This window comes from Oncorhynchus keta, chromosome 34 (genome assembly GCF_023373465.1).
Source record: "Oncorhynchus keta strain PuntledgeMale-10-30-2019 chromosome 34, Oket_V2, whole genome shotgun sequence".
Taxonomy (NCBI): domain Eukaryota; kingdom Metazoa; phylum Chordata; class Actinopteri; order Salmoniformes; family Salmonidae; genus Oncorhynchus; species Oncorhynchus keta.
The window spans coordinates 42,358,566-42,384,920 of record NC_068454.1 but is presented as its reverse complement, the minus strand read 5'-3'; the positions used below and the strand labels follow the sequence as shown (position 1 = coordinate 42,384,920).

Genomic DNA, 26,355 nt, shown 5'->3' with positions numbered 1-26,355 from the left:
CGGCCCATTGTGTTAGAGACTGGGAGGGGGGACAGGAGAGGGAACTACGGAGAGAGGCAGGGGGAGCTGGGTCTCCTATGCGTGATTGTTGAGGTTGGGTCTTATCCCCTCCTCTGAGGGCCTTCGACACTCCGTAGCACTTTCACAAAGGGAGAGCCATGGAGCTGAACTAACCATTCACCCAGAGCCACGGAAGGAGGGTGAGAGTCCGCCAGCCCAGCCCCAGGAGAGGAGCACCCAGTGGCAGCCACTCAACAGGGGATACAGGCAGCTCCGAGGTGCTGGCTCATTTTATCTCCTTCCAGGCACCACCACCACAGCACCAAGAGGTTGGTTAATGAGTTGGAGGAGGCAGAGGGAGTGGCTGTACACAAGGGGCTGAAGTTCACCGAGACACAAGCAGCAGGTGGAGGGAGAGATTGTGAGAGAGAGCCTGACGCACTGACGCTGTCAAGGAGACACACACACCCTCCACCTGACTGAGGTAGGCGAAGCAGTGTTTGACGGGTGAATGCTCCTTGTTTGTTTCCTTGTGTTTCCAGGGGGGTTGTGGTGCACGGCGCTTGTGGTGCACGACGCTGGGAACAGGCTTTGATTTAGTGTGGATTGGACACCAATTCCGAAAGGGAGAAGGTTGTTTCGTGAGTAAACGAGACCTGGAGTCACCTGACTTTCCACCTAAGGGCTTCAGAGCTGTCAGCAGGTGTGAGCACGTGTTTGTGTGTAATGTGTTAGTGTCCGTTTGTATGGCTGTTTAAGGTCATCTGTTTCTTTGAGCCTGCTTACATGTGTGCACTGTTCGTGTGCCCCTACTGGCATTGTTTGTATGTTGTGTCTCTGTACGCGCCTACTGCGTGTGTGTGTGTCTGTCTGTCTGATGTGTGTATGCAATCACAGGTCATTGCAAAGCTGAGGAGAAGTGCACCGTACGTATGGCGCTGCCTGCAATGTTTCTGTGTCTCTGTACGTAGCCTACTGTTTGTCGGTGTATGCATGTGTGCGTGCATGTCTGTACATCACGTGTAGCCTGTGCCTCTGAGTGTTGGCAAGTTCGTAGATACCTTTCGGTAACCTGTCTTGCTCTGAATTTTCCCATGCCCGCCCCTCTTCTCTAATCAGCAACGTTTCTGAGGGGCTCCTGTGTTGAGTTGTTGCATGACTTCAGGGGAACAAAAGTCCGGCCCATTAGTGGACCAAACAGCTCCCCACTGCAGTAGTGCACCTCCCACTTAGCGTTTGCCAAATTTTAATGGTCCATTTAACTTTGTGAAGTTCTTTGAAGATCCATTTGGCCCGGGGAAACGAAGGCAACCCGGTCCAAATGACACAGAGTCAGACCATAGTGGTCTGATCTTTTGGACAGTGGTCAGGCAGAGAGGCCACGAAGGACAAGGAGGGAGAGAAGAGAGTGGTTGGCTGAGTGAAGGGGCCTCCATGATAACAAGAAGGCTTGAATAACAGCCTTCATTCAATATTTGGTTCAGCTGTAGTTCATACTGTACATCATGCTTAGCCTGTAAGTGGTTAGGGTTTGTAAATTGTTGTTGCGGTGTGTGTGTGTGACGTGTGTGTATACATTTGCAGGTCATCATAAAGCTGAGGGGAACTACAAGGTTTAATCATTTGTGCATTTCAGACCAGATTTTGGATTGTGGTCAGGAGACCTGGAGGGTTGATAAGAACTGCACATTTTAGAGCAGCCTTTTATTGCCCCCAGCACAAGGTGCACCTGTGCACTGATCAAATCAAATTTATAAAGCCCTTCTTACATCAGCTGATATCTCAGAGAGAGAGAGAGAGAGAGAGAGAGACTAATTAACAGGAATGTAAACACATTTGAGATAAATAAGCTTTTTGTGCATATGGAACATTTCTGGGATATTATATTTCAGCTCATGAAATATATATTTTTTGCTCAGTGTACGTGCAGTTGTTGTCAGCAGCAGCCAAAAGAGAGATCTTCTGGTAGTTCTGGGCTAATGCAAGACAGCAAAATCGTGTGTGTTAAAAGTCATGTAATGATTAACTAGGCTATTGAATCACTGATACTTATTTTACATAATGTATTAGAAATAATTTATACATACATCCTCTGAGTCAGCAATAGTCGTCTAATGGCTTCATTAAGTATAGTCCCCTCAACTGTCTCCACACTGAAATACTGAAATAAATTAGCAATTACCTAATTGCCAATGTCAGGCTGGGTCTGTAGTTCTATTTGGCATATCCCTTTTAAAATAATTATGTTTATTTGAAAGAGTAGCGAATTAAAGTAGCCTAGATGTTTGGTTTATATAGCTAAATTAGCTAGCTAGCTTACAAATAGGCTCAAATTGTAATAACGTTTAACTTTGTCTAGCTAATAGTTTATTACTCTGGCATTCTTATATTTGAATTAAATAATCAACTTTGCTTACCTTAATACATTGAAAAATAATGTGTTTATTTGTGGGCTACTTGCGTGTTGGTTCAGCCACTGTCCTCTTGCATGTTCATGTTGGAATGGCAGTTGTTTTTTTTAATTGACCAAAATGTACTATACAGAACCCCTTTGAGTTCCCACAAAAAGCTTATTTCTCTCAAATTTTGGGAACAAATTTGTTTACATCCCTGTTAGTGAGTATTTCTCCTTTGCCAAGATAATCCATACACCTGACAGATGTATGGTATATTGACCATATACCACACCCCCCTGGGCCGTATTGATTAATTGTGCTTCCCTTTACTGACCAAACCCACAGACAGACCAATAATACACAGAAACAACCCATACTTATAACAAACTCAAAATCACCATGCAACTCCATTATTATTGAATGGGAATTTCACTGATACAGCACGTTCAGTTTGAAACTAATTGATGACCAAAGCCAACTCAAACACAATATGGCTAGCTTTCATGGTATTCATGGAGAAATTGTGTTCTGTACATTCTAGGACTTTCTTCAAAAGAATTTAACACAATTGTTTGGGGAAAAAAACAAACACGTAACACACAAGTCATTACTGTGCAATTAAGAATAATTTCCATAGAAATACCTGGTAATTTTCTATAGCCTAAAATAAAGTGTTCCTCTAAATGTATATTCAACAGCGAACAAACAACAAGGGCAGGGAGGGGAGGGATGACCACAAGTAAATATGAGTCACTACTGATGAGGAGGACAAACACAATGAGACAGCTATGGACTAAACACTTGTTTCTAGGAACAAGGTCGCTCGGCACTAGATGAGAGAAGGCACACACACCTGTATGCATATCACATCTGCTTGCCATATATGGTCACTGAGGTAATGGACAATCAAGTGTGTATGTGTGTGTGTGTGTATGTCTGTTAGAGAGAGAGAGGGCAAAATGCAGGTGCTGTAAATGGGGTGGTAAGATCCTGCTAGATCCTGACATATCTCACCCTTTCCTCTCCACTCCTGGTTCCACTACACTAGGTGAGTCCTTTGTACAACGTACCAAGCAATTGGTCGGTTTCTGTTTGTTTCCGCGAAGATAAAAGAGGGTTTATGTTGAACAGGCTCTGTCTTGATGTAGACAATTAAGGTGAAATGTTGACTTGGTTACTGTGTTGATTCTTGGAGAGGTAGGCTAAGGAAAGCTGACCTGCGTTAGATGCCGGTATCGGCTACAGTAGTGAAAGTGTCAACCTGCAAATGTTATATTGGTATTAGGAGACACAGACATTTAAATGACTGTACAACACTTCAGCTTGACGCATTGAAAAAGGATGGATCACTGTAGATTTTGGGCACCGATGGTGAAGGTCTTCATGCCGTGACATGGTTGTTGCTGTATTAGATACACGTAGGCTACTTTTTTTTTAGCTTTTGTGATCCATTTCACAGCTAGCATTTGTGTGCAAATTTTCCTATGTATTTTTTACATGTTAGTAGATGGCATGAGAAGGGTGGAGAAAGCAACCCAATGAACCAAAACCAAGGACAACTAGGGCATGACCACAGGCAATGCTTGGGCTAAAAAATAGGACGTATCGTGTCTACACACACAAACAATTTCCAGACCATTAAACTTGGTATTAGACTTGTGTAGCTTTCTAAAATGGGGACTTTGACTGATCAACCAGGTGAAACAGTGTCTTAACGTTGTATGAGTTATTGTAGTTCACTGTAGTCCACATGTTGAGGGGATGTACACTACAGTTCAAAAGTTTGGGGTCATTTAGAAATGTCCTTGTTTTTGAAAGAAAAGCTATTTTTTTTGTCCATTAAAATAACATAAAATTGATCAGGAATACAGTGTAGACATTGTTAATGTTGTTGATCTTCAGTTTCTTGGCAATTTCTCGCATGGAAAGTCTTCATTTCTCAGAACAAGAATAGACTGACGAGTTTCAGAAGAAAGTTATTTGTTTCTGGCTATTTTGAGCCTGTAATCGAACCGATAAATGCGGATGCTCCAGATACTCAACTCGTCTAAAGAAGGCCAGTTTTATTGCAACTTTAATCAGAACAACAGTTTTCAGCTGTGCTAACATAATTGCAAAAGGGTTTTCTAATGATCAATTAGCCTTTTAAAACTATAAACTTGGATTAGCTAACACAACGTGCCATTGGAACACAGGAGTGATGGTTGCTTACAATGGTCCTCTGTACGCCTATGTATATATTCCATTAAAAATCACCTACAATAGACATTTACAACATTTGCAAGGTCTACACTGTATTTCTGATGAATTTGATGTTATTTTAATGGACAAAAAATTTACTTTTCTTTAAAAAATAAGGACATTTCTAAGTGACCCCAAGTATTTGAAAGGCAGTGTAGATGTTATAGTATGGGGAGGGATCTAAAACACTACTACCCTACATCACCTTAGTAAGAGGAGAGATGCCATTTGGCACTATGCCAGGCCCTCACCCGATGGGGCCATATCAGTCAATATTATACCACAGGGTGCTGCCCTGCTTGGTCGACGTCAGGGGTCAGCTATGGGACCTTGAGGTCACAGGCAGGATGATTATCACAGTGCAATAACAGTTCACCGATCATGAACCATGTCCACCTTTGAACTGGGTTGAGGAAATCATTGGGATTCATTTCATGGTTGGTTGGCCTGGGAACGGATGTGGGAGGAGGAGTGTCCTCTGTCAACCTGTCACTAAACCAATGTTAGGCCCCTCCTTCATCATAGAGTATTATCCAATCAGGACACAGTGAATATAGGTGTGGTTGCAATGAGTCATTATTGTATTACTCTATCAACAGACCTCTGAACAGCAGTTAGAGGATAATTATTTTCCTCATAAAGTTATTGTTTTATGATAAGCATAGACGCATCTATACTGTGGTTAGTTCATAAGTAGAAAGACAAATTATGAGTGCATTGGTCTCACTTATCCTCAATTGGAAATGCTAATAGACTAAATATAATAGTAATAATGTTTTTGAGGACGTAGATTAAGCAGTGGTATAAATGTAAACACATACAGTACACACACTAGCATGGACCAACCATACACAAATGAGTTGCTGGAGGAGCAAATCATCAAGCTCTCAGAGTCTCACTGTAGAATCAGATGTCCAAACCCTTGTCTACAAGCTTCACATTTCGAAGGTTAAGTTTAGGCATTAATTCCGATAGTTAAGGGTTAAGCTTTGGGATAGGGTTCAAACAAACCAAAAAAAACGAATGCCTAGCACTGGGATTGAACAAGTAACCCTCAGAGCTGGAGCTCGCAGTTTACGCCCACCTGCTACCCCGATCACAATGCCCTAGCAAAACCCAAGCCTACTTTATTGTAATAGCACTCACCGTTTCCCCCTAGTGGCGGATTTTGAAGTAATCTCGTGACGTCCTGCTTACCCAACCGGAGGTCTAGTTTCGCAGTGGATGTGTGAATAGCCTATCATGGGTCTTTGTAATTATGAGCGTTATACCCATCAGTAAATGTACCAATGATGTAGGGTGGGGCATATGATTGATTGATTTACAAACATTCGGGCTACAAAGGACACAGTGTGGTAGACATTTTAGGGCTCTATTCAATTTGCATCGGAGAAATGTGGCTTTCCTGCTTTAGTGGAGACTGCGTTCAAGGTAAACGCTGCTTATGTCGGCTCAATCGGAAATTACCTTTGGATTTCCAGTCGCAGAATCTGATTGGATAGAGCCCTTAGTCTGTTTCAGTAATGGCTGCTGTTTGGTTTAGCAGCCATATGGAGACAGCTGGGAAGTCTGCGGTTACAAGAAATGGGCAGAGAGCAAACACAGCACAATAACACGTCATGGTCCACTTCTCATAAACTGAACTATGCATCCTCTATGGTCTATCAGCAGCCAGCCTACTGTTCCAGCTGGCCCTCATACTCTCAATAGGAAGATGCTTTCAATGGGGACAATTTCTTGTTTTATTTTTTATTTTTATGTAAAAATCACCTTTTTTTATTCAGGTAGGCCAGTTGAGAACAAGTTCTCATTTACAACTGCTACCTGGCCAAGATAAAGCAAAGCAGTGCGACACAAACAACAACACAGATTTACACATGGAATAAACAAAAGCACAGTTAAAAACATAATAGAAAAGTATGTATACAGTGTGTGCGAATGAAGAAAGATTAGGGAGGTAAGGCAATAAATAGGCCATTGTGGTGAAATAATTACAATTTAGCAATTAAACACTGGAGTGATAGGTGTGCAGAAGATGAATGTGCAAGTAGAGATACTGGGGTGCAAGGGAGAAAGAAAAAAACAACATTTGGGGATGAGGTAGTTGGGTGGCTATTTACAGATGGACTATGTACAGGTGCAATGATCTGTATGCTGCTCTGAGAGCTGATGCTTAAAGTTAGTGAGGGAGATATGAGTCTCCAGCTTCAGTGATTTTTGAAATTCGTTCCAGTCATTGGCAGCAGAGAACTGGAAGGAAAGGCAGCCAAAGGAAGTGTTGGCTTTGTGGGTGACTAGTGAACTATACCTGCTGGAGCGCGTGCTATGGGTGGGTGCTGCTATGGTGACCAGTGAGCTGAGATAAGGTGGGGCTTTACCTAGTAAAGACTTATAGATGACCTGGAGCCAGTGGGTTTGGCGATGAATATGACGCGAGGGCCAGCCAACGAGAGCATACAGGTCGCAGTGGTGGGTAGTATATGGGGCTTTGGTGACAAAACGGATGGCACTGTGATAGACTACCTCCAATTTGCTGAGTAGGGTGTTGGAGGCTATTTTGTAAATGACATCGCCGAAGTCAAGGATCGGTAGGATAGTCAGTTTTACGAGGGTGTGTTTGGCAGCATGAGTGAAAGATGCTTGGTTGCAAAATAGGAAGCTGATTCTGGATTTTATTTTGGATTGGAGATGCTTAATGTGAGTCTGGAAGGAGAGTTTACAGTCTAACCAGACACCTAGGTATTTATAGTTGTCCACATATTCTAAGTCAGAACCGGGCGGGCAGGTGCAGGCAGCAATCGGTTGAATAGCATGCATTTAGTTTTACTTGCATTTAAGAGCAGTTGGAGGCCACGGAAGGAGAGATGTATGGCATTGAAGCTCGTCTGGAGGTTTGTTAACACAGTGTCCAAAGAAGGGTGGGATAGTAGTCCTGTTATGTGGATGTTTTGTTCCTATATGTTGTTGGGGATTATATCTATCTGATATTCAACTCAAGGCTTTTCGCAGTGGACATTTAAATACAGATTTAACATAGGCTAGTCCGGGACAAAAATACATGCTCTGTGCCGAATTTCTATTGAAATATTTTATTTGTTCAGGACTAGGCTTAGCCTGATATCTCGTGATCAGATTGTGTGCAGATGACAAAATTACGCAAGAGTTTACTTCATGGTTAACAGAGATTCGGTTTAGCCTAATCTGTGTCTGAAATACCGGTCCTAAAGGTTTAAAGCCTTCATAAGGTCATTGTTCTCCATCTCTCTCTTAGATTCATAGAGAAGAACTTGGCTATCATAAGAACGTGGCTTCGGCTCGCAGCAAAAATGTACCAACTAAATGACAAAACATATAATGTGTGAATCCCTTAATTTATGCTGCGCAATGGAATAGACCATTACATGAAACACACTTTAGATGCATTTTCAATTTTGAGATAGATTATAATGAGTCCAATAAGCCATGAGACCATAGCAGTATAAACATTATAGACACCGGTGTAAGGCGGCACCATGTGTTTTGGCACTCAGGAAATTGGAGACTGATGTATGTGTTCAAGGATGTGGTAACATTTGGGCGGTACTGAGGCTTTCACTTCCTTCAATGTGGCCAACTGTTTACAATTCTCCTGCAATGGTTTCTTCAAAATAAGTGGTTCATTCGAGTAGGGTCCCACCCTGCTTTTGACAGTACAATGAGCACATAGTGAGATACTCTTGAGCGGTATACTCCCATTACCATTCTGTGACCTGAGACAGAAAATGAAATAATCTACTGAGGTGACATCATTGACTCAGCAAATGAACAACTCAAAGATATGCGGGTCAACACCAGCACCAGCTGGCAGAGCAGCTCACAGATTACGGCACCTGTACATAGCCCATCTATAATTTAGCCCAAACAACTACCCCTTCCCCTACTGTAGTTATTTCTTTATTTTTGCTCCTTTGCACCCCATTATTTCTATCTCTACTTTGCACATTCTTCCACTGCAAATCAACCATTCCAGTGTTTTACTTGCTATAGTGTATTTACTTCGCCACCATGGCCTTTTTTTTTGCCTTTACCTCCCTTATCTCACCTCATTTGCTCACATTGTACATATACTTATTTTTCTACTGTATTATTGACTGTATGTTTGTTTTACTCCATGTGTAACTCTGTGTTGTTGTATGTGTCGAACTGCCTTGCTTTATCTTGGCCAGGTCGCAATTGTAAATGATAACTTGTTCTCAACTTGCCTACCTGGTTAAATAAAGGTGAAATAAAACATTTAAAAATTAAAACTCCTACCCTTAGTAAGTCATACAAGGTAGCGGAGCCAGGTAACACTAAGAAACAGTAGAGTTGATAGAGTTTGTGTCTGTTTTGAAGAGGTTTTCAGTATTCTAAGTTCTCTGTGTCATGGTATGGAATAGTACTGAATGTGTATACAAAATAATTAATTCAGGTTAGCTAGTTCCATTAAGACATAGTGAACCCCGCAATGACTCACATACCCCCCCCCATCCTTTCCTTCTAGGTATCTTTTCTAAGCTGAATCTGGCACCATGCCACAGATGCAGGTCAAAACCCAAGTTGCAAAAGTCCTCAATAAAACCACACCAGGGCTGCAGATATGGAGGATAGAGGTGAGACACCAGAACATATATATTTTGTCATCACTACACACTTAGAAAAAAAAGGTGCTACCTAAAACCTAAAATAAATATTTGGCTGTCCCCATAAGAGAACCCTTTGAAGAACCCTTTTTGGTTCAAGTATAACCCTTTCCACAGAGGATTCTACATGGAACCCAAAAGGTTTATACCTGGAACCCAAAAGGGTTCTCCTATGGGGAGGGCCGAAGAACCATTTTGGAACCCTTTTTTTCTAAGAGTGTGTAAAGAATATGATAGCAGAACAAACGTCAAACATGTCAATGCCATTCCAAGTTAGGCTCTTAATCTAAACTTTTCCACACAAGGACATTAAATGCTATTTAACTTGTTCATATTTGCCTATTGGTCAGGACATGGAGATGGTGCCCTTCTCTTCTAAAGCATATGGACAATTCTATGAAGGTGACAGCTATGTCGTTCTATACGTAAGTAATCAATGTAACATTATGTTGGCGTATTCAAAACTACTCCTAAAAAGTGGCCTATACGGACAAAATACACAAAGTGACATCCCAGTAACATATTTCTGTCTGATCCCGTAGACCAATAAGATGCGTAGCTCGTTCACCTACGACCTCCACTATTGGCTGGGAAAGGCCACCTCCCATGACGAGCAGGGGGCGGCGGCCATCTACACCACTATGATGGACGAGCACCTGGGAGGCATGGCTGTGCAGCACCGTGAGGCACAAGGCTATGAGAGCGACACCTTTCGTGGATACTTCAAAAAGGGCATCATGTGAGTGATATACAACAAACCACACCTGTCTACTGTATGGATAATATGTCATGTCAAACTATTCATAGACAAAGAACTTCAGTTCCTTCAACTCATTATTCACACATCATCAGAGTGCGACGTATATCGAACACTGAACGAGAGACCTCGGTTTAATGTTTTTGTAAATTTTGTAAAAGTATTTCCTTGCAAAGTTTAATTTACATACTTTCTGATTTTGTGACCACTACCATCTGCCCTGGGATTTCCGAAGCTAGCTACTAGCCTAACTGGGAGCTATCATTGTCAAACTAGCAGGGTTTTCCACAAACAGCTTGAACACAGTACACGACACAGTTAGCCCTTGTCCCACGGTTATTGTTGCTGTATTCTCTGCTGCTTTTCCCCTGCAACCTGACCTGGCTGGAACTACATTGTATTGCTACCAACATCAGCGATGCTGCAACGAACAGTATGTTCAAATATACTGCTTTTGTCCTCACTGCTGTGAGCAAATCTTTAGGAGGACACATTTCAGATTTTTGGATTTATAACATAATCCAGTTAGAATCAGGAATTCCCCAGGGCAACTATCTAGGTCCCTTGCCTTTTTCAATCTTTACTTACGACATACAGCTGGCTTTGAGTAAAGCCAGTGTGTCTATGTAGGCAGATGACTCAACACTATACACGTCAGTCACTACAGCGACTGAAATGACTGCAACATTTAACAAAAGAGCTGCCGTTAGTTTTAGAATTGGTGGCAAGGAAAAAGTTAGCCCTAAATATTTCAAAAACTAAAAGCATTGTATTTGGGACAAATCAGTCATTAAACCCTAAACCTCAACTAAATCTTGTAATGACTAATGTGGAAATTGAGCAAGTTGAGGTCATGGTCAAACATGTTCATACAACAGTAGCTAAGATGGGTAGAAGTCTATCCATAATAAAGCGCTACTCCTCATTCTAAACAACACTATCAACAGGGCAGGTCCTACAGGCCCTAGTTTGTTGCACCTGGACTACTGTTCAGTCGTGTAATCAGGGGCCACAAAGAGGGACTTAGGAACATTACAATTGGATCAGAACAGGGTAGCATGTCTGGCCTGAAATGTACACGAGGAGCTAACAAGTGCGTAAAGAATGGTACCGGAGGAGATGACTGCTGTTTTATGGGCTCCTAACCAATTGTGCTATTTTGTGTGTTTTTGTGTGTTGTTTGGAACTTATTTTGTACATACTGTTTCTGCCACCGTCTCTTATGACAAAAAATAACTTCTGGGTATCAGAACAGCGATTACTCACCTCGAAATGGACAAAGATTTTTTTTGGACGCAAAGGATTTACTCCAGATACCGGACCAGGCCCAAATCCCCTTCATTCTCATTAATATAAGATGCCGATACGGGTGACCATCCGTTCCTATTGGCCAACGTGCAATCATTGGAGAATAAACTGGATGAGCTCCGGTCAAGTCTATCCTACCAACAGGACATTAAAAACTGCAATATCTTACATGAATAATATACAATTGGCTGGTTCTGTGCATCAGCAAGACAGAACAGCTGCCTCCGGTAATACAAGGAGTGGCAGTCTGTGTCTATTTGTCAATAACAGCTGGTGTGCGAAGGTTTTAAGGTTTTAAGGTTTTGCTTACCTGAGGTGGAGTATCTCATGATAAGCTGTAGACCACATTATTTACTAAGAGTGTTTTCATCTATATTTTTCGTAGCTGTCTATTTACCACCACAAACCGATGCTGGCACTAAGACCACACTCATCGAGCTATATAAAGTCATGAGCAAACAAGAAAATGCTCCTCCAGAAGCAGTGCTCCTAGTTGTCGTGGACTTTAATGCAGGAAAACTGAAATCTGTTTTGCCTATTTTCTACCAGCATGTTACATGAGCAACCAGGTGGGAAAGAACCTCTATACCACCTTTACTCCACACACAGAGACGCTTACAATGCTTTCTCTCGCCCTCCATTTGACAAATCTGACCATAATTCTATCCTCCTGATTCCTGCTTACGAGCAAAAACTAAAGCAGGAAGCACCAGTGACTCGCTCAATACGGAAGTGGTCAGCTGATGCAGATGTTAAGTTACAGGACTGTTTTTTGTTCTGGGATGGCATTGAGGAGTATACCACAGCAGTCACCAGCTTCATCATGAATTGCATTGATGACATTGTCCCCACAGTGACCGTACGTACATACCCCAACCAGAAGCCATAGATTACAGGTAACATCCACACTAAGCTAAAGGGTAGAGCTGCCACTTTCAAGGAGCAGGACTCTAACCTGGACGCTTATAGGAAATCCCGCTATTCCCTCAGACGAATCATCAAAGAGGCAAATCATCAAGACTAACATTGAATCCCTACAGCACCAGCTCCCACGCTCGTCGGGTATGTCAGTGCTTGCAAATGATTACAGACTACAAAAGGATGCCCAGCCGCAAGCTGCCTAATTGCACCTTCCTACCAGGCGAGCTAATGTAGGTATTACAGTCATAGACTGTTCTCTGTGCTTCCGCATGGAAAGAAGTGCTGGAGCGCCTTTGAAAGAGGGGTCTCAAATGAGCATAGGGGGTTTACAGGGTGTGTGTGTCTCAGTCACCAGATCGCAACCCAAGTGAACACTTATGGGAGATTTTGGAGCAGCACCTGAGACAACGTTTCTCGTGGCAGAATGGTGTCGCATCCCTCCAATAGACTTCCAGACACTTGTAGAATCTATGCCAAGGCGCATTGAAGCTGTTCTGGCCAAACACCCTATTAAGAAACTTCATGTTGGCGTTCTTGGCAGTTCCTGTAGATTGTAGTGATATTATATAGCCCCCTCCCCTCTACAGCAAAGGCTGTTTCCTCTTGTAGTGTTTCTTTATCCAATCTTAAATTGCATCGCAACTGATGGTCAGAGAGGATGTTACGACAGCAGGCAGGATAAAATAAAATAAAACACTGTTGAGGAAGTTAACACAACCATCACTTCTGCATTCTGGCTTCTGAAAAAAAGCATAATGGTCAGGCAGAAGAGTATGTAGGGTGGAGTGGAGTCAGAGTGGTACAGCGCAACATAAATAACTTCAGAACCAGAACGCAAGCTGACGTACCTAATATGTAATGGTATTCAGCAGGGTTCAATTTAAATTGAAGCCCGTCAATTCAGGAACTGAGTTGAATTTTACATTTTATAAAAATGTAATAAATAGTTTATCCATTCTATTGAGAAGTCATTGAAAATATATGCCTATTTTTCAATTATTTATTTCGAATTTCAGTTTACTTCCAGAATTTACTGACATCATTTCAAATGGACCCCTATCCTGGTATTAATTCCACATAACGACAGCTTTCAAAACCATCATTGATGGCTGTCATCTGACAGCACTCGTTGTGCGTGTTTTTCCACAGCTACAAGAGTGGCGGCGTGGCGTCTGGGATGAAGCAGGTGGAGACCAACACCTACAACATCTGCCGCCTGCTCCATGTCAAGGGAAGGAAGCATGTGGTGGCTGGAGAGGTGAGAAAGCTCACAGATGTAGCCCCAACTCAAGCCAATATATCCCTAGTGGAATATATTACCTTCACACAGCCTCGGCTCTGCCCTTGACTAATGTCTTCTTCATTTACTATATTGCCGTCTTCATTCCTACTGGACTAGAAACAGCTCTCCACACCTCACCTCAGAAGAGATGCAGAAACTCTTGGGTTCAAGTACATAAATGATTAGTCACATTTGCTGTGCCACTGACTGGCTCTGTGTAGCTCCTCTACAACCTGCATAATCACATTTAAAGACTGTCAAGAATTCACACGTATGTGTCTTTATGATCATCCCAAGGTAAATGTACTACTAATTGTGAAAGCTGAGTACAATGTCTTATAAGGAAAAATTGTTAACCCTTAGAGATCTCTAACCCTTAAAGAGAATGTTGGTCGACACATCAGTGTAATTTACCGTTAAAAACCTACAGTATCAATCGGGTGCGTCATACACCCATTATTTGAGAAGAGACACAAAGGACGGAGGGGGGTTGATTAATTTAGCATTTTTCAAACACATGAAAAAGCTTTTTCCTGAAACCTAAAGCCATAGTCATTATGCCTAATTTGATGTAATATATATATATATATACAGTGCATTCGGAAAGTATTCCACATTTTGATACGTTACAGCCTTATTCTAAAATTGACCAAATGTTTTTTTCTCTTCATCAATCTACACACAATACCCCATGGTGACAAAGCAAAAACTGAAATATAACATTTACACTCTGTACTTTGTTGAAGCACCTTTGGCAGCGATTACAGCCTCGGGTCTTCTTGGGTATGACGCTACAAGCTTGGCACACCTGTATTCGGGGAGTTTCTCCCATTCTTCTCTGCAGATCCTCTCAACCTCTGTCAGGTTGGATGGGGTGTGTCGATAGCACAGCTATTTCAGGTCCCTTCAGAGATGTTCGATGGGGTTAAAGTCCAGGTTCTGTCTGGGCCACTCAAGGATATTCAGAGACTTGTCCCGAAGCCACTCCTGCGTTATCTTGGCTGTGTGCTTAGGGTCGTTGTCCTGTTTGAAGAAGAATCTTCACCCCAGTCTGAGTTTCTGAGCTCTCTGGAGCAGGTTTTCATCAAGGATCTCTCTATACTTTGCTCCGTTCATCTTTCCCTCGATCCTGACTAGTCTCCCAGTCCCTGCCGCTAAAAACATCCCCCACAGCATGATACTGCCACCACCATGCTTTACCGTTGGGATGGTGTCAGGTTTCTTCCTGACGTGGTACTTGGCATTCATCAGACCAGAGAATCTTGATTCTCATGGTCTGAGAGCCTTTTTGCTCTAAGCGGGCTGTCATGTGCCTTTTACTGAAGAGTGGTTTCCGTCTGGCCACTCTACCATAAAGGTGATTGACTGCTGCAGGGAGGGTTGTCCTCCTGGAAGGTTCTCCCATCTCCACAGAGAAACTCTGGAGCTTGGTCAGTGTCCATCGGGTTCTTCGTCAACCTCCCTGACCATGGCCCTTCTCCCCAGATTGCTCAGTTTGGCCGGGCGGCCAGCTCTAGGAAGAGTCTAGGGGGTTCCAAACTTCTTACTTTTAAAAATGGTGAAGGCCACTGTGTTCTTCGGGATCTTCAATGAGACAGACCATTTTTGGTACCCTTCCTCATATCTGTACCTCGACACAATCCTGTCTCAGAGCTCTACGGACAATTCCTTCGACCTCATGCCTTGATTTTTTCTATAACGTGCACTTTCAACTATGGGACCTAATATAGACAGATGTGTTCCTTTCAAAATCAGAATTACTTATGCAAATAAGGTTTTTCAGATTTGTATTTTTAATTTGGGAAAAAAAATGTTTTTGCTTTGCCATTATGGGGTATTGTGTAGGGGGTCTGAATACTTTCTGAATGCACTGTATATATTTCCTTTCTTGATAACTTATCTTAGCTTACCTCTTTAACGGTTCAATTGTCATTCAATTGTCATGCACATTGATTGATTAAGAAGTGTTATGAGTTTACATTGGTATCATAATTGATAGTTATGAGGTTGGGAGATTGGGAACCTATTTAGCTGATTAGCTGAAACCAACTTCATAAAATTGCTAGGTGGCTAGTATTAATGAGAAACAACATTTCAATTCGACCTATTCATCAAGAAGGAATCAATAGGCTACATAAATTGAGAAAATTCATTTACAAGCATACCTCTTGTCAGCTAAAATCAAGTAAAACGCTATGTGTATGTCACCCTCTCTCTCCTCCTCCACTGACGATAAGGGCACTCACTAGTGACTAAAGTATCTAGTGACCTGACTAAGCATCTCTTTGCTCTGAGCACCTTGGAAGGAACCACTTACTAGGGAGAATAGGGGGGATACTCTTTGCCTGATCCAGTTACTGTGCCCCCTCTGCCAAATACCTCTGACCAATCATTTAGTAAATAATAATGATAAAGCATGGGCTTAGAAATTACGTTTAGTCATGAATTTAACATCTGAAAATGTAAAAACAGGAAAAATATGAGGAAGCATGTGCCTCTGTACCCCCTACGTTACTTTATATAACCACATCAGCATTGAGTAAAAGCCTCAATCTCCCTAGTAAGTGGTTCCTTCCTGTTGCTGTTTGTAATCATATTGTTTATCAAATTCAGGGAATGTTATGAAATTAATCTGTGAGTCCTTTCCATCCCCATCCATCACCTTTTCCATCACCATCCATCCATCCATCCTTGAGCACAGGTGGACATGAGCTGGAGCAGCTTTAACAAGGGGGATGTGTTCCTGCTTGACCTGGGCAACCTCATCATCCAGTGGAACGGACCCAAGAGCAACCGTATGGAAAGACTCAAGGTAAGGAGACATTCTATACCAGTGAAAAAGTGGAGGGGTGGCACTTTTACTTAAAAAAAAAAACTTTGGTGCATAATGAATGTGTGATAGGTGAAATCATGGGTCAAACTACATTGCCTTCACACCTCCAGGCATATCAGATCAGTGATAACCACGAGGAAGAGAAGTGAGGAAGGGTGCATTTTTTAAGGATTCAAACAAGGCCCCTAAGTAGGAAGACCTCTGCCTATAAACCTAGCCCTTACAGCATGGAAAAGCATAAAATGAAGACTGGATTCTGGTTCCAATGGCTCAGTGGGGTAGAACAATTGTGAATGTCGACCGTTCTGTAAGGTTGATGTTGTCGCGGATGTTGTTCTTTGCAGGGAATGACTCTAGCCAAGGACATCCGCGACAGGGAAAGAGGGGGGCGGGCGCAGGTTAGCGTGGTGGAAGGTGATGACGAGAAGTCTTCCGAGGAGGCCATGAAGCTGATGAAGCAGCACCTGGGAGAGACGAGACGAGACATCAGGGACAGCATCGTGTCTGATGACGTGGTCGACCAGAAGCTGAGGTCCAGCGTCAAGCTCTTCCAGTGAGTGCTGACCACTTCAGGGATGTTTATAACCTCCTTAGGACCTGTCATAGACATTATAGCCGCTTTGTGACCTGTCATAGACATTATAAACTCTTATGACTGACATTTCAGACATTATAACCTTGTATGACCTGTCATAGACATTATAACCTCGTATGACCTGTCATAGACATATACTGTAGAAGATGTGAACTAGCTAGTGAGAGTTAGCCATCCTGCAGTATGTTACACGGTTGGCACTCTTCTCATTATTATAGAGTTATTGTAAAAAAATAACAGAATTATGTTTGTTCTGTGCAGTATCTCAGATGCGCAGGGGAACCTTGTGGTGCAGGAGATAGCAGTGAAGCCTCTGTCTCAGGACCTGTTGAATCACGAGGTCAGACTCCTTGTCAATCATGGAAAGGGGAAGGGAGCATGTTAAAGGGGAAGGGTTTTGGTGGCACTTTAGTTTACAGTGCTGAAATAACAGGGTAAAGTCCGGAAAGTGATAGGAAACAACAGGGAAATAAGGCAGCAACGACCAGATACGAACTAATAACCCATTAATAGTTTGCTTGTAGCTGCTAAATACTTACAGTACCAGTCAAAAGTTTGGACACACCTACTCATTGAAGGGTTTTCTAATACTTTTACTATTTTCTACATTGTAGAATAATAGTGAAGACATCAAAACACATAATGAATCATGTAGTCACAAATCTTAAATATATTTTAGATTCTTCAAAGTACACACCCTTTGCCTTGATGTCAACTTTGCACAGTCTTGGCATTCTCTCAACCAGCTTCATGAGGATTGCTTTTCCAACTCTCTTGAAGGAGTTCCTACATATGATGAGCACTTGTTGGCTGCTTTTCCTTCACTCTGCAGTCCAACTCATCCCAAATCATTTCAATTGGGTTGAGGTTGGGTGGTTGTGGTCATCTGATGCAGCGCTCCATCACTCTCCTTCTTGGGCAAATAGCCCTTACACAGCTTGGAGGTGTGTTAAATCATTGTCCTGTTGAAAAACAAATGATAGTGGGACTAAGCGCAAACCAGATGGGATGGCGTATCACTGCAGAATGCTGTGGTAGACATGCTGGTTAAGTGGACCTTGAATTTTAGATAAATCATTGACAGTGTCACCAGTAAAACACCCCCACACCGCCTCCTCCATGCTTCATGGTGGGAACTACACATACAGAGATCATCTGTTCACCTACTCTGCGTCTCACGGCAGCTCCTGTTTTCTTTGCGACCATTTTTTTAAACCTTTAACTGGGCAAGTCAGTTAAGGACAGATTCTTGTGATTCAACATGGCGGTTGGAACCAAAAATCTCAAACTTGGACTCATCAGACCAAAGGACAGATTTCCACCGGTCTAACGTCCATTTCTCGTTATTCTTGGTCCAAGCAAGTCTCTTCTTATTATTGGTGTCCTTGAGCAGTGGTTTCTTTGCAGCAATTCGACCATGACGGCCTGATTCACGCGGTCTCCTCTGAACAGTTGATGTTGAGAGGTGTGTGTTACTTGAACTCGGGGAAGCATTTATTTGGGCTGCAATCTGAGGTGCAGTTAACTCTAATGAACGTATCCTCTGCAGCAGAGGTAACTCTGGGTCTTCCTTTCCTGTGGCGGACCTCATGAGAGCCAGTTTCATCATAGCGCTTGATGGTTTTTGCGGCTGCACTTGAAGAAACTTTCAAAGAAATGTTCCGAATTCACTGACTTCATGTCTTAAAGTAATGATGGGAATGTTGTTTCTTGTGGCTTATTTGAGCTGTTCTTGCCATAATATGGACTTGGTCTTTTACCAAATAGGGCGATCTTCTGTATACCACGTTCGTATCTGGTTGTTGCCATCTTATTTCCCTGTTGTTTCCTGTTAAATTCCGGTCGTTAACCTGTTGTTTCCACAGCTAAATACTATTAACAGGTTATTACCACTTTCTTACCTGGTCATTGCCGTCTTATTTCCCTATTGTTTCCTATTACTTTCCGGATATTACCCTGTTATTTCAGCACTTTTATCCACGTTTTAAAGTATGTGGGAGTGTGCCATGAAATCATATTGACTGAGCATAAGCATAATAAAATGATCAGGCTCATAAAAGAATGAGAAAATGATAAGGATATCCTCTTAGCCGTGGTGTATTGGCCATATCAGAAACCCCCGAGGTGCCTTATTGCTATTATAAACTTGTTATCAACGTAATTGGAGCAGTAAAAATAAGTGTTTACCTATGGTACCTGTGTCAAACCTGTGGTATGCGGTCTGGCTTTTTTATGGCAGTTTTGGAGCAGTGGCTTCTTTCTTGTTGTATGTCAATATAGGACGTTTTACTGTGGATAGATACTTTTCCACCTGTTTCCTCTGGCATCTTCACAAGGTCCTTTGCTGTTGTTCTGGGATTGATTTGCACTTTTCGCACCAAAGTACGTTCATCTCTAGGAGACAGAACGCATCTCCTTCCTGAGCAGTATGATGGCTGCGTGGTCCCGTGGTGTTTATACTTGCATACTATTGTTGAATGTGGTACCTTCAGGCGTTTGGAAATGGCTCCCAAGGATGAACCAGACTTGTGGAGGTCTACACTTTATTTCTGAGGTCTTGGCTGATTTCTTTTGATTTTCCCATGATGTCATGCAAAGAGGCACTGAGTTTGAAGGTAGGCCTTGAAATACATCCACAGGTACACCTCCAATTGACTCAAATTATGTCAATTAGCCTATCAGAAGCTTCGAATGCCATGATGTCATTTTCTGGAATTTTCCAAGCTGTTTAAAGGCACAGTCAACTTAGTGTATGTACACTTCTGACCCACTGGAATTGTGATACAGTTAATTATAAGTGAAAGAATCTGTCTGTAAACAATTGTTTGGAAAATTACTTGTCATGCACAAAGTAGATGTCCTAACCGACTTGCCAGAACTATAGTTAGTTAACAAGACATTTGTGGAGTTTTAATGACTCCAACCTAAGTGTATGTGAACTTCCGACTTCAACTGTATTTACCCATTGACTCTTGAAGAATACAACTTTTAGCTTCGTTCAACTGTCGTACCCAATCAGAAACTCGAATATAAGCTTGTTTTACTCCAATGTTTGTAGACAAAGTAAATGTAAACAAACACTGTACTGTATAGCCACAAAACATACGTAAAACTATCATGTTAGTATCCATAGCTCTGTCTATGAATTTGAGACTGGTTACATTTCTCCAGCCCCATCCCTCAGCTTTTTACCGAAACAGTGGCAAGGGCATGCAGTGAATGGAATGGTGTCAAACAAATAGAAACTAGGTGTTTGATGTGTTTGAGACCATTCCATTGATTCCGTTCCAGCCATTATTATGAGCCCCTCCTACCCATTTAAAATGCCACCAGCTACCACTGCTTTTAATGTAATATTAAAATGCAATCCAGGTGGTGAGGTTGTGTTATTATATGAAGCACAGTGATAACACATTAAGTTGTTGTATAAATACAAATGATCTGACATTGTTTTCCAATTGGAATTTGGTTGTGCTTTTCGATGGTTGTCTTTTTGAGTGGGTGAATTTGACCAAAATGGCCACCTTGAAGTGTCGTAGTGTGCCCAGTGGGCTGAATCTGTTAGGATGGTTATAGATATTCTGACTATGCCACACAAGAGTTATGCAGCAATGAATAATGCAGTGCTGACACTCATTTAGGCAAACAGTAAACCTCTTTAGGTGGCGGTAGAGGTATCAATAAATTCTATTCTATCAAGTGAAACATCATCTAATGTAAATTAACTAATTTCACAGGATTGCTATCTGTTGGATCAAGGTGGTATAAGGATATTTATCTGGAAAGGAAAGAAGGCTTCCAAGACAGAACGGTCCAAGTCTTTGGATAAAGCAGAAGTGAGCTGCACCTCTTGACACATTTTAGTTTCACAATGCTTTTGATATCCCTTTGCTGTCCCCTGGATGCTTTTTAGTTGAATACAGGGGTCCTATAATATCACCTCCTCCCCCCTTTTTGTATAACCCAGATACCCGTTACTTCAACAAGTTAACCCTAAAAATCACCTGGATACCTGAAACACGTCTTCCGGTCCTGGATCACAGATACACACAATCACTTACCAATTCAACTCTCTCTGACACCCATAACTCCTTACCAACCTAATTTAAGAATACTTTTAAAAAACGGAGGGGAGTGATATTTTAGGACCCCTCTGTATTCAACTAAAAAGCATCTTGTAATTCTAGGCATACAAGAAGGCGAAGGGCTACCCTATCTCCACCTACGTCGAGACGGTGAATGATGGGGCCGAGTCTGCCGTGTTCAAGCAGCTGTTCCAGAGGTGGAGCGTGAAGGGTCAGACTGTGGGGATGGGAACCACAAACAGTCCAGGCAAAATTGGTGAGCAAGTCACACACAAAAAAAACACTGATTGAGCCAAAATTAGTATCTCTAAATGTTTTTTCTTGACAATGCAGCCAAGGTCGAGCAGATCAAGTTTGATGCTACTTCCATGCATGCAAGGCCTGACGTGGCTGCCCAGCAGAAAATGGTCGATGACGGAACAGGCAAAGCAGAGGTTGGTAACAACCTCTAATAACTAGCTTTGACAAAATAATTATTCATAATCCTCCCCTTTAAACTGTATATCCAATGGAAATCAACACTTCCCATTTTCCTCCAATCAGGTGTGGAGGTTAGAGGACAGTGAACTGGTGCCTGTGGACAGGAAGTGGTTGGGCCACTTCTATGGAGGCGACTGCTATCTCATCCTCTACAAATATGAAGTCAGCAACAGGAGTCACTACATACTATACATATGGCAGGTCAGAACACCCTACTATCCAACATTCCCTCTTTGGCATTATAGGCATAGCTCTCTGTGATGCCTGGCAATCAAGCTTTGATAATACCAGAAATGTTTTATATGAGCAGAGCTTAATTCCATGACTTAGTCTCTGGCTTGTTTGCTTTCCATGCAACCTTATGCAGAAATGTACAGTAACTATGGTGCGTTTGATGTGTACAATGTAGGGTCGCCATGCAAGCACCGGTGAGCTGGCTGCCTCTGCTTTCCAAGCCGTGAACATCGACCAGCAGTACAACGGTGAGCCAGTTCAGGTCCGAGTGCCCATGGGGAAAGAACCACTCCACCTCATGGCCATATTCAAGGGCAAGATGGTGGTCTATGAGGTAGGCGCTTCATGGTATTCATGGTAAGGGATTTCAAATGTCATCTTTACAAGAGGTGACTGAAATATGAGACCACATAGATCTTATTCAATTACGTGACAAATTAAAAAAGTCCAAATTATGTTTGACATCATCTGGTTCCATCTTGGTGATTGGAATCTCACCATGAATGTTATCCTAGCTCGTCATCAAGATTGTAATCATGGTTTGCAGGAGGGGAGCTCCAGGGCCAACTCTGCACATGTCCAGCCGGCGGTTCGTCTCTTCCACATCCACGGCACCAACGAGTTCAACACCCGCGCCATCGAAGTGCCAGCACGCTCCTCGTCCCTCAACTCCAACGACGTCTTTGTGCTCAGCACTGACACTTGCTGCTATCTGTGGTACGGAAAGGTAAGCACCATTTCAGAGAAATGCCATAAACATATAATCCAGGTTTGACAATGTAACAGTTCTCCAGTTAAACACTGATAAGGAGAGTACAAGGGCTGTACCTAGTTATGCGACAGGTTTGACTCTTATCCCTTGCAGGGCTGTTGTGGTGATGAGCGAGAGATGGGCAAATCCCTGGCAGACATAATCTCCAGGAGGGAAAAACATGTAATCGCAGAGGGTCAGGAGACAGCTAACTTCTGGGTAAATCTGGGAGGCAAGACCCAGTATGCCAACAGCAAGAGGTACCACACTTCATCCCTTGGTTTTATAGTTCCCTAAGTGTCCTATTCGACTGAACTCAGTTAGCGGGTTGAAATGAAATGTATTCATAAACCCATTGTACTAGACAGCAAAACACTGTCTAGTACAATGTAACTGAAAAATGACATCCACGTCTGATGCCTTCTGCCTGGGTCATCTGTGGTCTCTATTACGAAGGCTTCAGGAAGAGCACAACAACATCACCCCACGTCTCTTCGAGTGCTCCAATCAGACAGGCCGCTTCCTGGCCATGGAGGTCACCAACTTTAACCAGGACGACCTGGACGAAGATGACATCATGCTGCTGGACATCTGGGATATGGTGAATACCTGTATTTTTAACCCTGGAATCGAAACGGATGTGCTGTGTTTCCCCGTTGTTTCAGTTTGGTCTTCAGGCAGGATACTACTGTACTGTCCTTTGGTCGTCTCTATCAATTAGTGCTGAGCGATTAGTGCTTTTTGGGGTTGGTTTGGTTTCAGTTAGATTATTAAGAAATAATCACGGTTTTCGATTATTTGAATGCTGTAACAAAGAACAGAACAATGAATAAAAGTTCAGTGATGCTAGTGACTGCTCATTACTGCTTATTCCCTTATTAACCATAATTTATTCACGTTACTTCATAAAATATTTCAGTTGAAGTGTATATTACATTGAGGACTTTATTATTTCATTCCAAGTCATCATCTCATCTCTATAGCGCTGCTGCCTATGCTGTCTGACAAAATCACTATTTTGTACATCTTCAAAGAAAATAAGGCATACTTTTATGACTGCTGAATGCCAACTATAAATCACTTTGATAATGTATTTTCAGGTAGATGCCTCGCGAAGCAACAGCTGCTCTCTATATGCCCTCACGATTGCGCATTGTCTCTTCCGTATCAGGCTAAAAGAAACACAGACCAGAAAAGATTATGGTCATTGTAGTTAGTTATCACACTTTGTGTACTATACTAGGTAGATTATTGGACTGTCGGAAACTTCAACTCCCTACTACATCGTAGAGTTGAGGCTAGATCTGATTTATCTCTAGAGAAACTGTGCAATGTGCGCATTGACCTCACAGAAAAAAAACGAACAAAAGGGAATTCAAATAATTGAACCGCTGTCAGTCAATTAGTTGTTTTAAAAAAATAAAAAAAAATAAAAGACATTTCAGTTAATCGCTCAGCACTACCATCAATCTACGATCTGGAAGTTTGGTTCTTTTAAAACACATGAGGTCCTCTTCCTCCTCAGGTGTTCCTGTGGTTGGGCAAGGGAGCTAATCAAATAGAGAAGGAGAATGTGGTCCCCACGGCACATGAGTACCTGAGGACCCACCCAGGTGGTCGAAATGTGGACACCCCCATCGTGCTGGTCAAACAGGGCTTTGAGCCTCCCACCTTCACAGGCTGGTTCCACGCCTGGGACCCACACATGTGGAGTGTATGTAGCATGCTTTGTAGTCAGGATAATGATGAGATTATAATACATATTGTAAGAGGGTCAAATACGTATGACAAGCCTAACAATGCATTCTAACTGCATAATGATGCATTTCACCACTTGGCTTCAGGTAGTGTTACCAAAGTCTCTTCACTCAGGGCACAAAAGATTGAATTAAACAAGCTGCTTTGCTTTGTATATCTACAGGGAGGGAAATCCTACCAGGAGTTGAAGGCTGAGCTTGGGGACGCCAGCGACATCATCCAGATCACCGTGGTGAGTCTCTAATCTCTCTCAAGCCCACTCACGTCACCTGATTTACGAAACAGTTCTCATGTAAACATTCTTTACAAATGCACAGTGCAACGTACAGTATGCAATCCAAAGGAAATGTACAGTATTTACGTGTTCATGTTAATATGCATTCGGAAAAAATGTCCGCCAACGAAGTTCCCAAAGGTCTAGCCACCATTTGACCAGGTGTTCTAACCTAGGCAAGTCAAATGATTGTATTGTCATTGAAACAACAGTCAGATATGATTTTCTGCTCTGGTTAAATGAATGGTCTGTTGTCTGTTTATGGCTACAGGACAGAAGCACATCCAACTCTACTCAAAAGAACTCCAAGAGCATTGGAGAACCACTGCTGTCCCCCACCGTTGGGGCCACCTTCCCTGCAGACAAGCTGTTGAACCGCCAGACAGAGGACCTGCCCGATGGGGTTGACCCCACCAAGAAGGAGGTAAAATAACAATGGATCTCCATGATTGGTCTCTCGCCAGTCTGTACTTCAGTGTAACTGTCAGCTAAATTCCTGATTAATGTAGTCAGTCACTCATCTATTTTAACATGTACTATACCATACCTCAATCTTTTCCAGGAGTATCTGTCCAATGCTGACTTTGCTCTGATCCTGGGTGTGTCCCGGGTAGAGTTCTACTCCATGCCCACCTGGAAGCAGCAGAATCTGAAGAAGGAGAAGGGTCTATTCTAGGAGAAGAATATCTGCACCTCAGGTCTCATTTTGACAGCGTAAAATAGCAGCGTGCTGTCGTCAAATCACACGGTATCTCCTCAAATACTCTTTTGGGAATCTATTTCATAGGGAGGTTGGAATGCAAGAACTATACATCTTAATTCTCTATCTTGAATTTGCACCGTTATTTGTGCATCCTTAAGCTCCAAACATATTGCCCCTGCGTGGACTTTGCATCATTCCAAATTAGATCCACTAAAACAAAAGTATAGGAAGAATATCAGACATGGCGAACACTAGCACTGCTTTTTTGCGGTGTCAAAATTAGGCAATTCACACATTCTCAGTTAACCAACAGTAGGTTGGTAATCAAATGACTGTGCCTTAGGCTTTTTGTTTCTGAAATGTTGCTGTTGTAATTTAAACAATCAAGTTATGGAGAAGAAAAGTGTAGGGGATAGGAATAATTATATACGTTTTGTTATCTGAGATTTATCATAGGCACAATAAGCAGCACTTTTCCCCTGAATTGCTACTTGTGTCACCGAAATCTACCTGGATATGTAATGTAGATGTCAAGCATTTAAGACTAAGCAGGAGAGGATATTGGTTCTATACTTTATTTTCACAATGAGCCTTATTAACATTGAAAATGTGTCTAAAATGTTTCTTTGTAATGCCAATATTCAGAGGGCCGCAAGGGCTTAGGGCTTATATGTTGTAGTGCAGAAATATAAAGATGAGTTACTTCATATGCTTTATAATATAAATGTTTAGATCTAATGTATCAATGAAATTCAAGATTGTCAAATGGGGATAACTACTGCGGTATTTCGTGTTTGCTATGTTGGATAAACACAGATTAATATGTCTTGATATGAAGACCCTTCAGATGCCATGCTGAATGGCAGTCAATAAAGATAATATTCCCCACTTTGTGTAAGTTCAATACCTTCAGCAAATCATAATAACTCAAACTGGATGTGAAATGAAATAGCAAATGGTGGTAAAATACAGTTACTAACCGGGTTCCCATGCTTTTCAAAAACAGTTCTGTTCCATAACAGTATAAATCACTTTAGTTTCCAGTTCAGATTCTGTTCCTCTTATAATCTGTTCCT

At 42.1% G+C, this 26,355-nt stretch overlaps 1 protein-coding gene across 3 annotated transcripts; it reads left to right on the top strand.

Annotated features, from left to right (window-relative positions):
• The first annotated feature begins 125 nt into the window (after positions 1 to 125).
• On the top strand, positions 126 to 26,167 carry LOC118367171 (villin-1-like). 3 transcript variants are annotated; one of them, XM_035750278.2, is made up of 20 exons: positions 126 to 484; positions 9,160 to 9,268; positions 9,649 to 9,723; positions 9,841 to 10,037; positions 13,434 to 13,542; positions 16,268 to 16,378; positions 16,744 to 16,952; positions 17,256 to 17,334; positions 20,732 to 20,830; positions 21,182 to 21,335; positions 21,413 to 21,513; positions 21,623 to 21,760; positions 21,969 to 22,127; positions 22,341 to 22,520; positions 22,659 to 22,804; positions 23,001 to 23,145; positions 24,070 to 24,258; positions 24,466 to 24,534; positions 24,848 to 25,000; positions 25,139 to 26,167. In XM_035750278.2, exons 2-20 carry the CDS (start codon positions 9,188 to 9,190, stop codon positions 25,250 to 25,252), a joined length of 2,508 nt encoding a protein of 835 aa, XP_035606171.1. In that variant the 5' UTR covers positions 126 to 484; positions 9,160 to 9,187; the 3' UTR covers positions 25,253 to 26,167. The 3 variants fall into 3 exon arrangements, with proteins under 3 accessions (XP_035606171.1, XP_035606170.1, XP_035606172.1); XM_035750277.1 differs by lacking the exon at positions 126 to 484 and adding an exon at positions 491 to 703; XM_035750279.2 differs by lacking the exon at positions 126 to 484 and adding an exon at positions 3,343 to 3,444.
• The last annotated feature ends 188 nt before the right edge of the window (positions 26,168 to 26,355 follow it).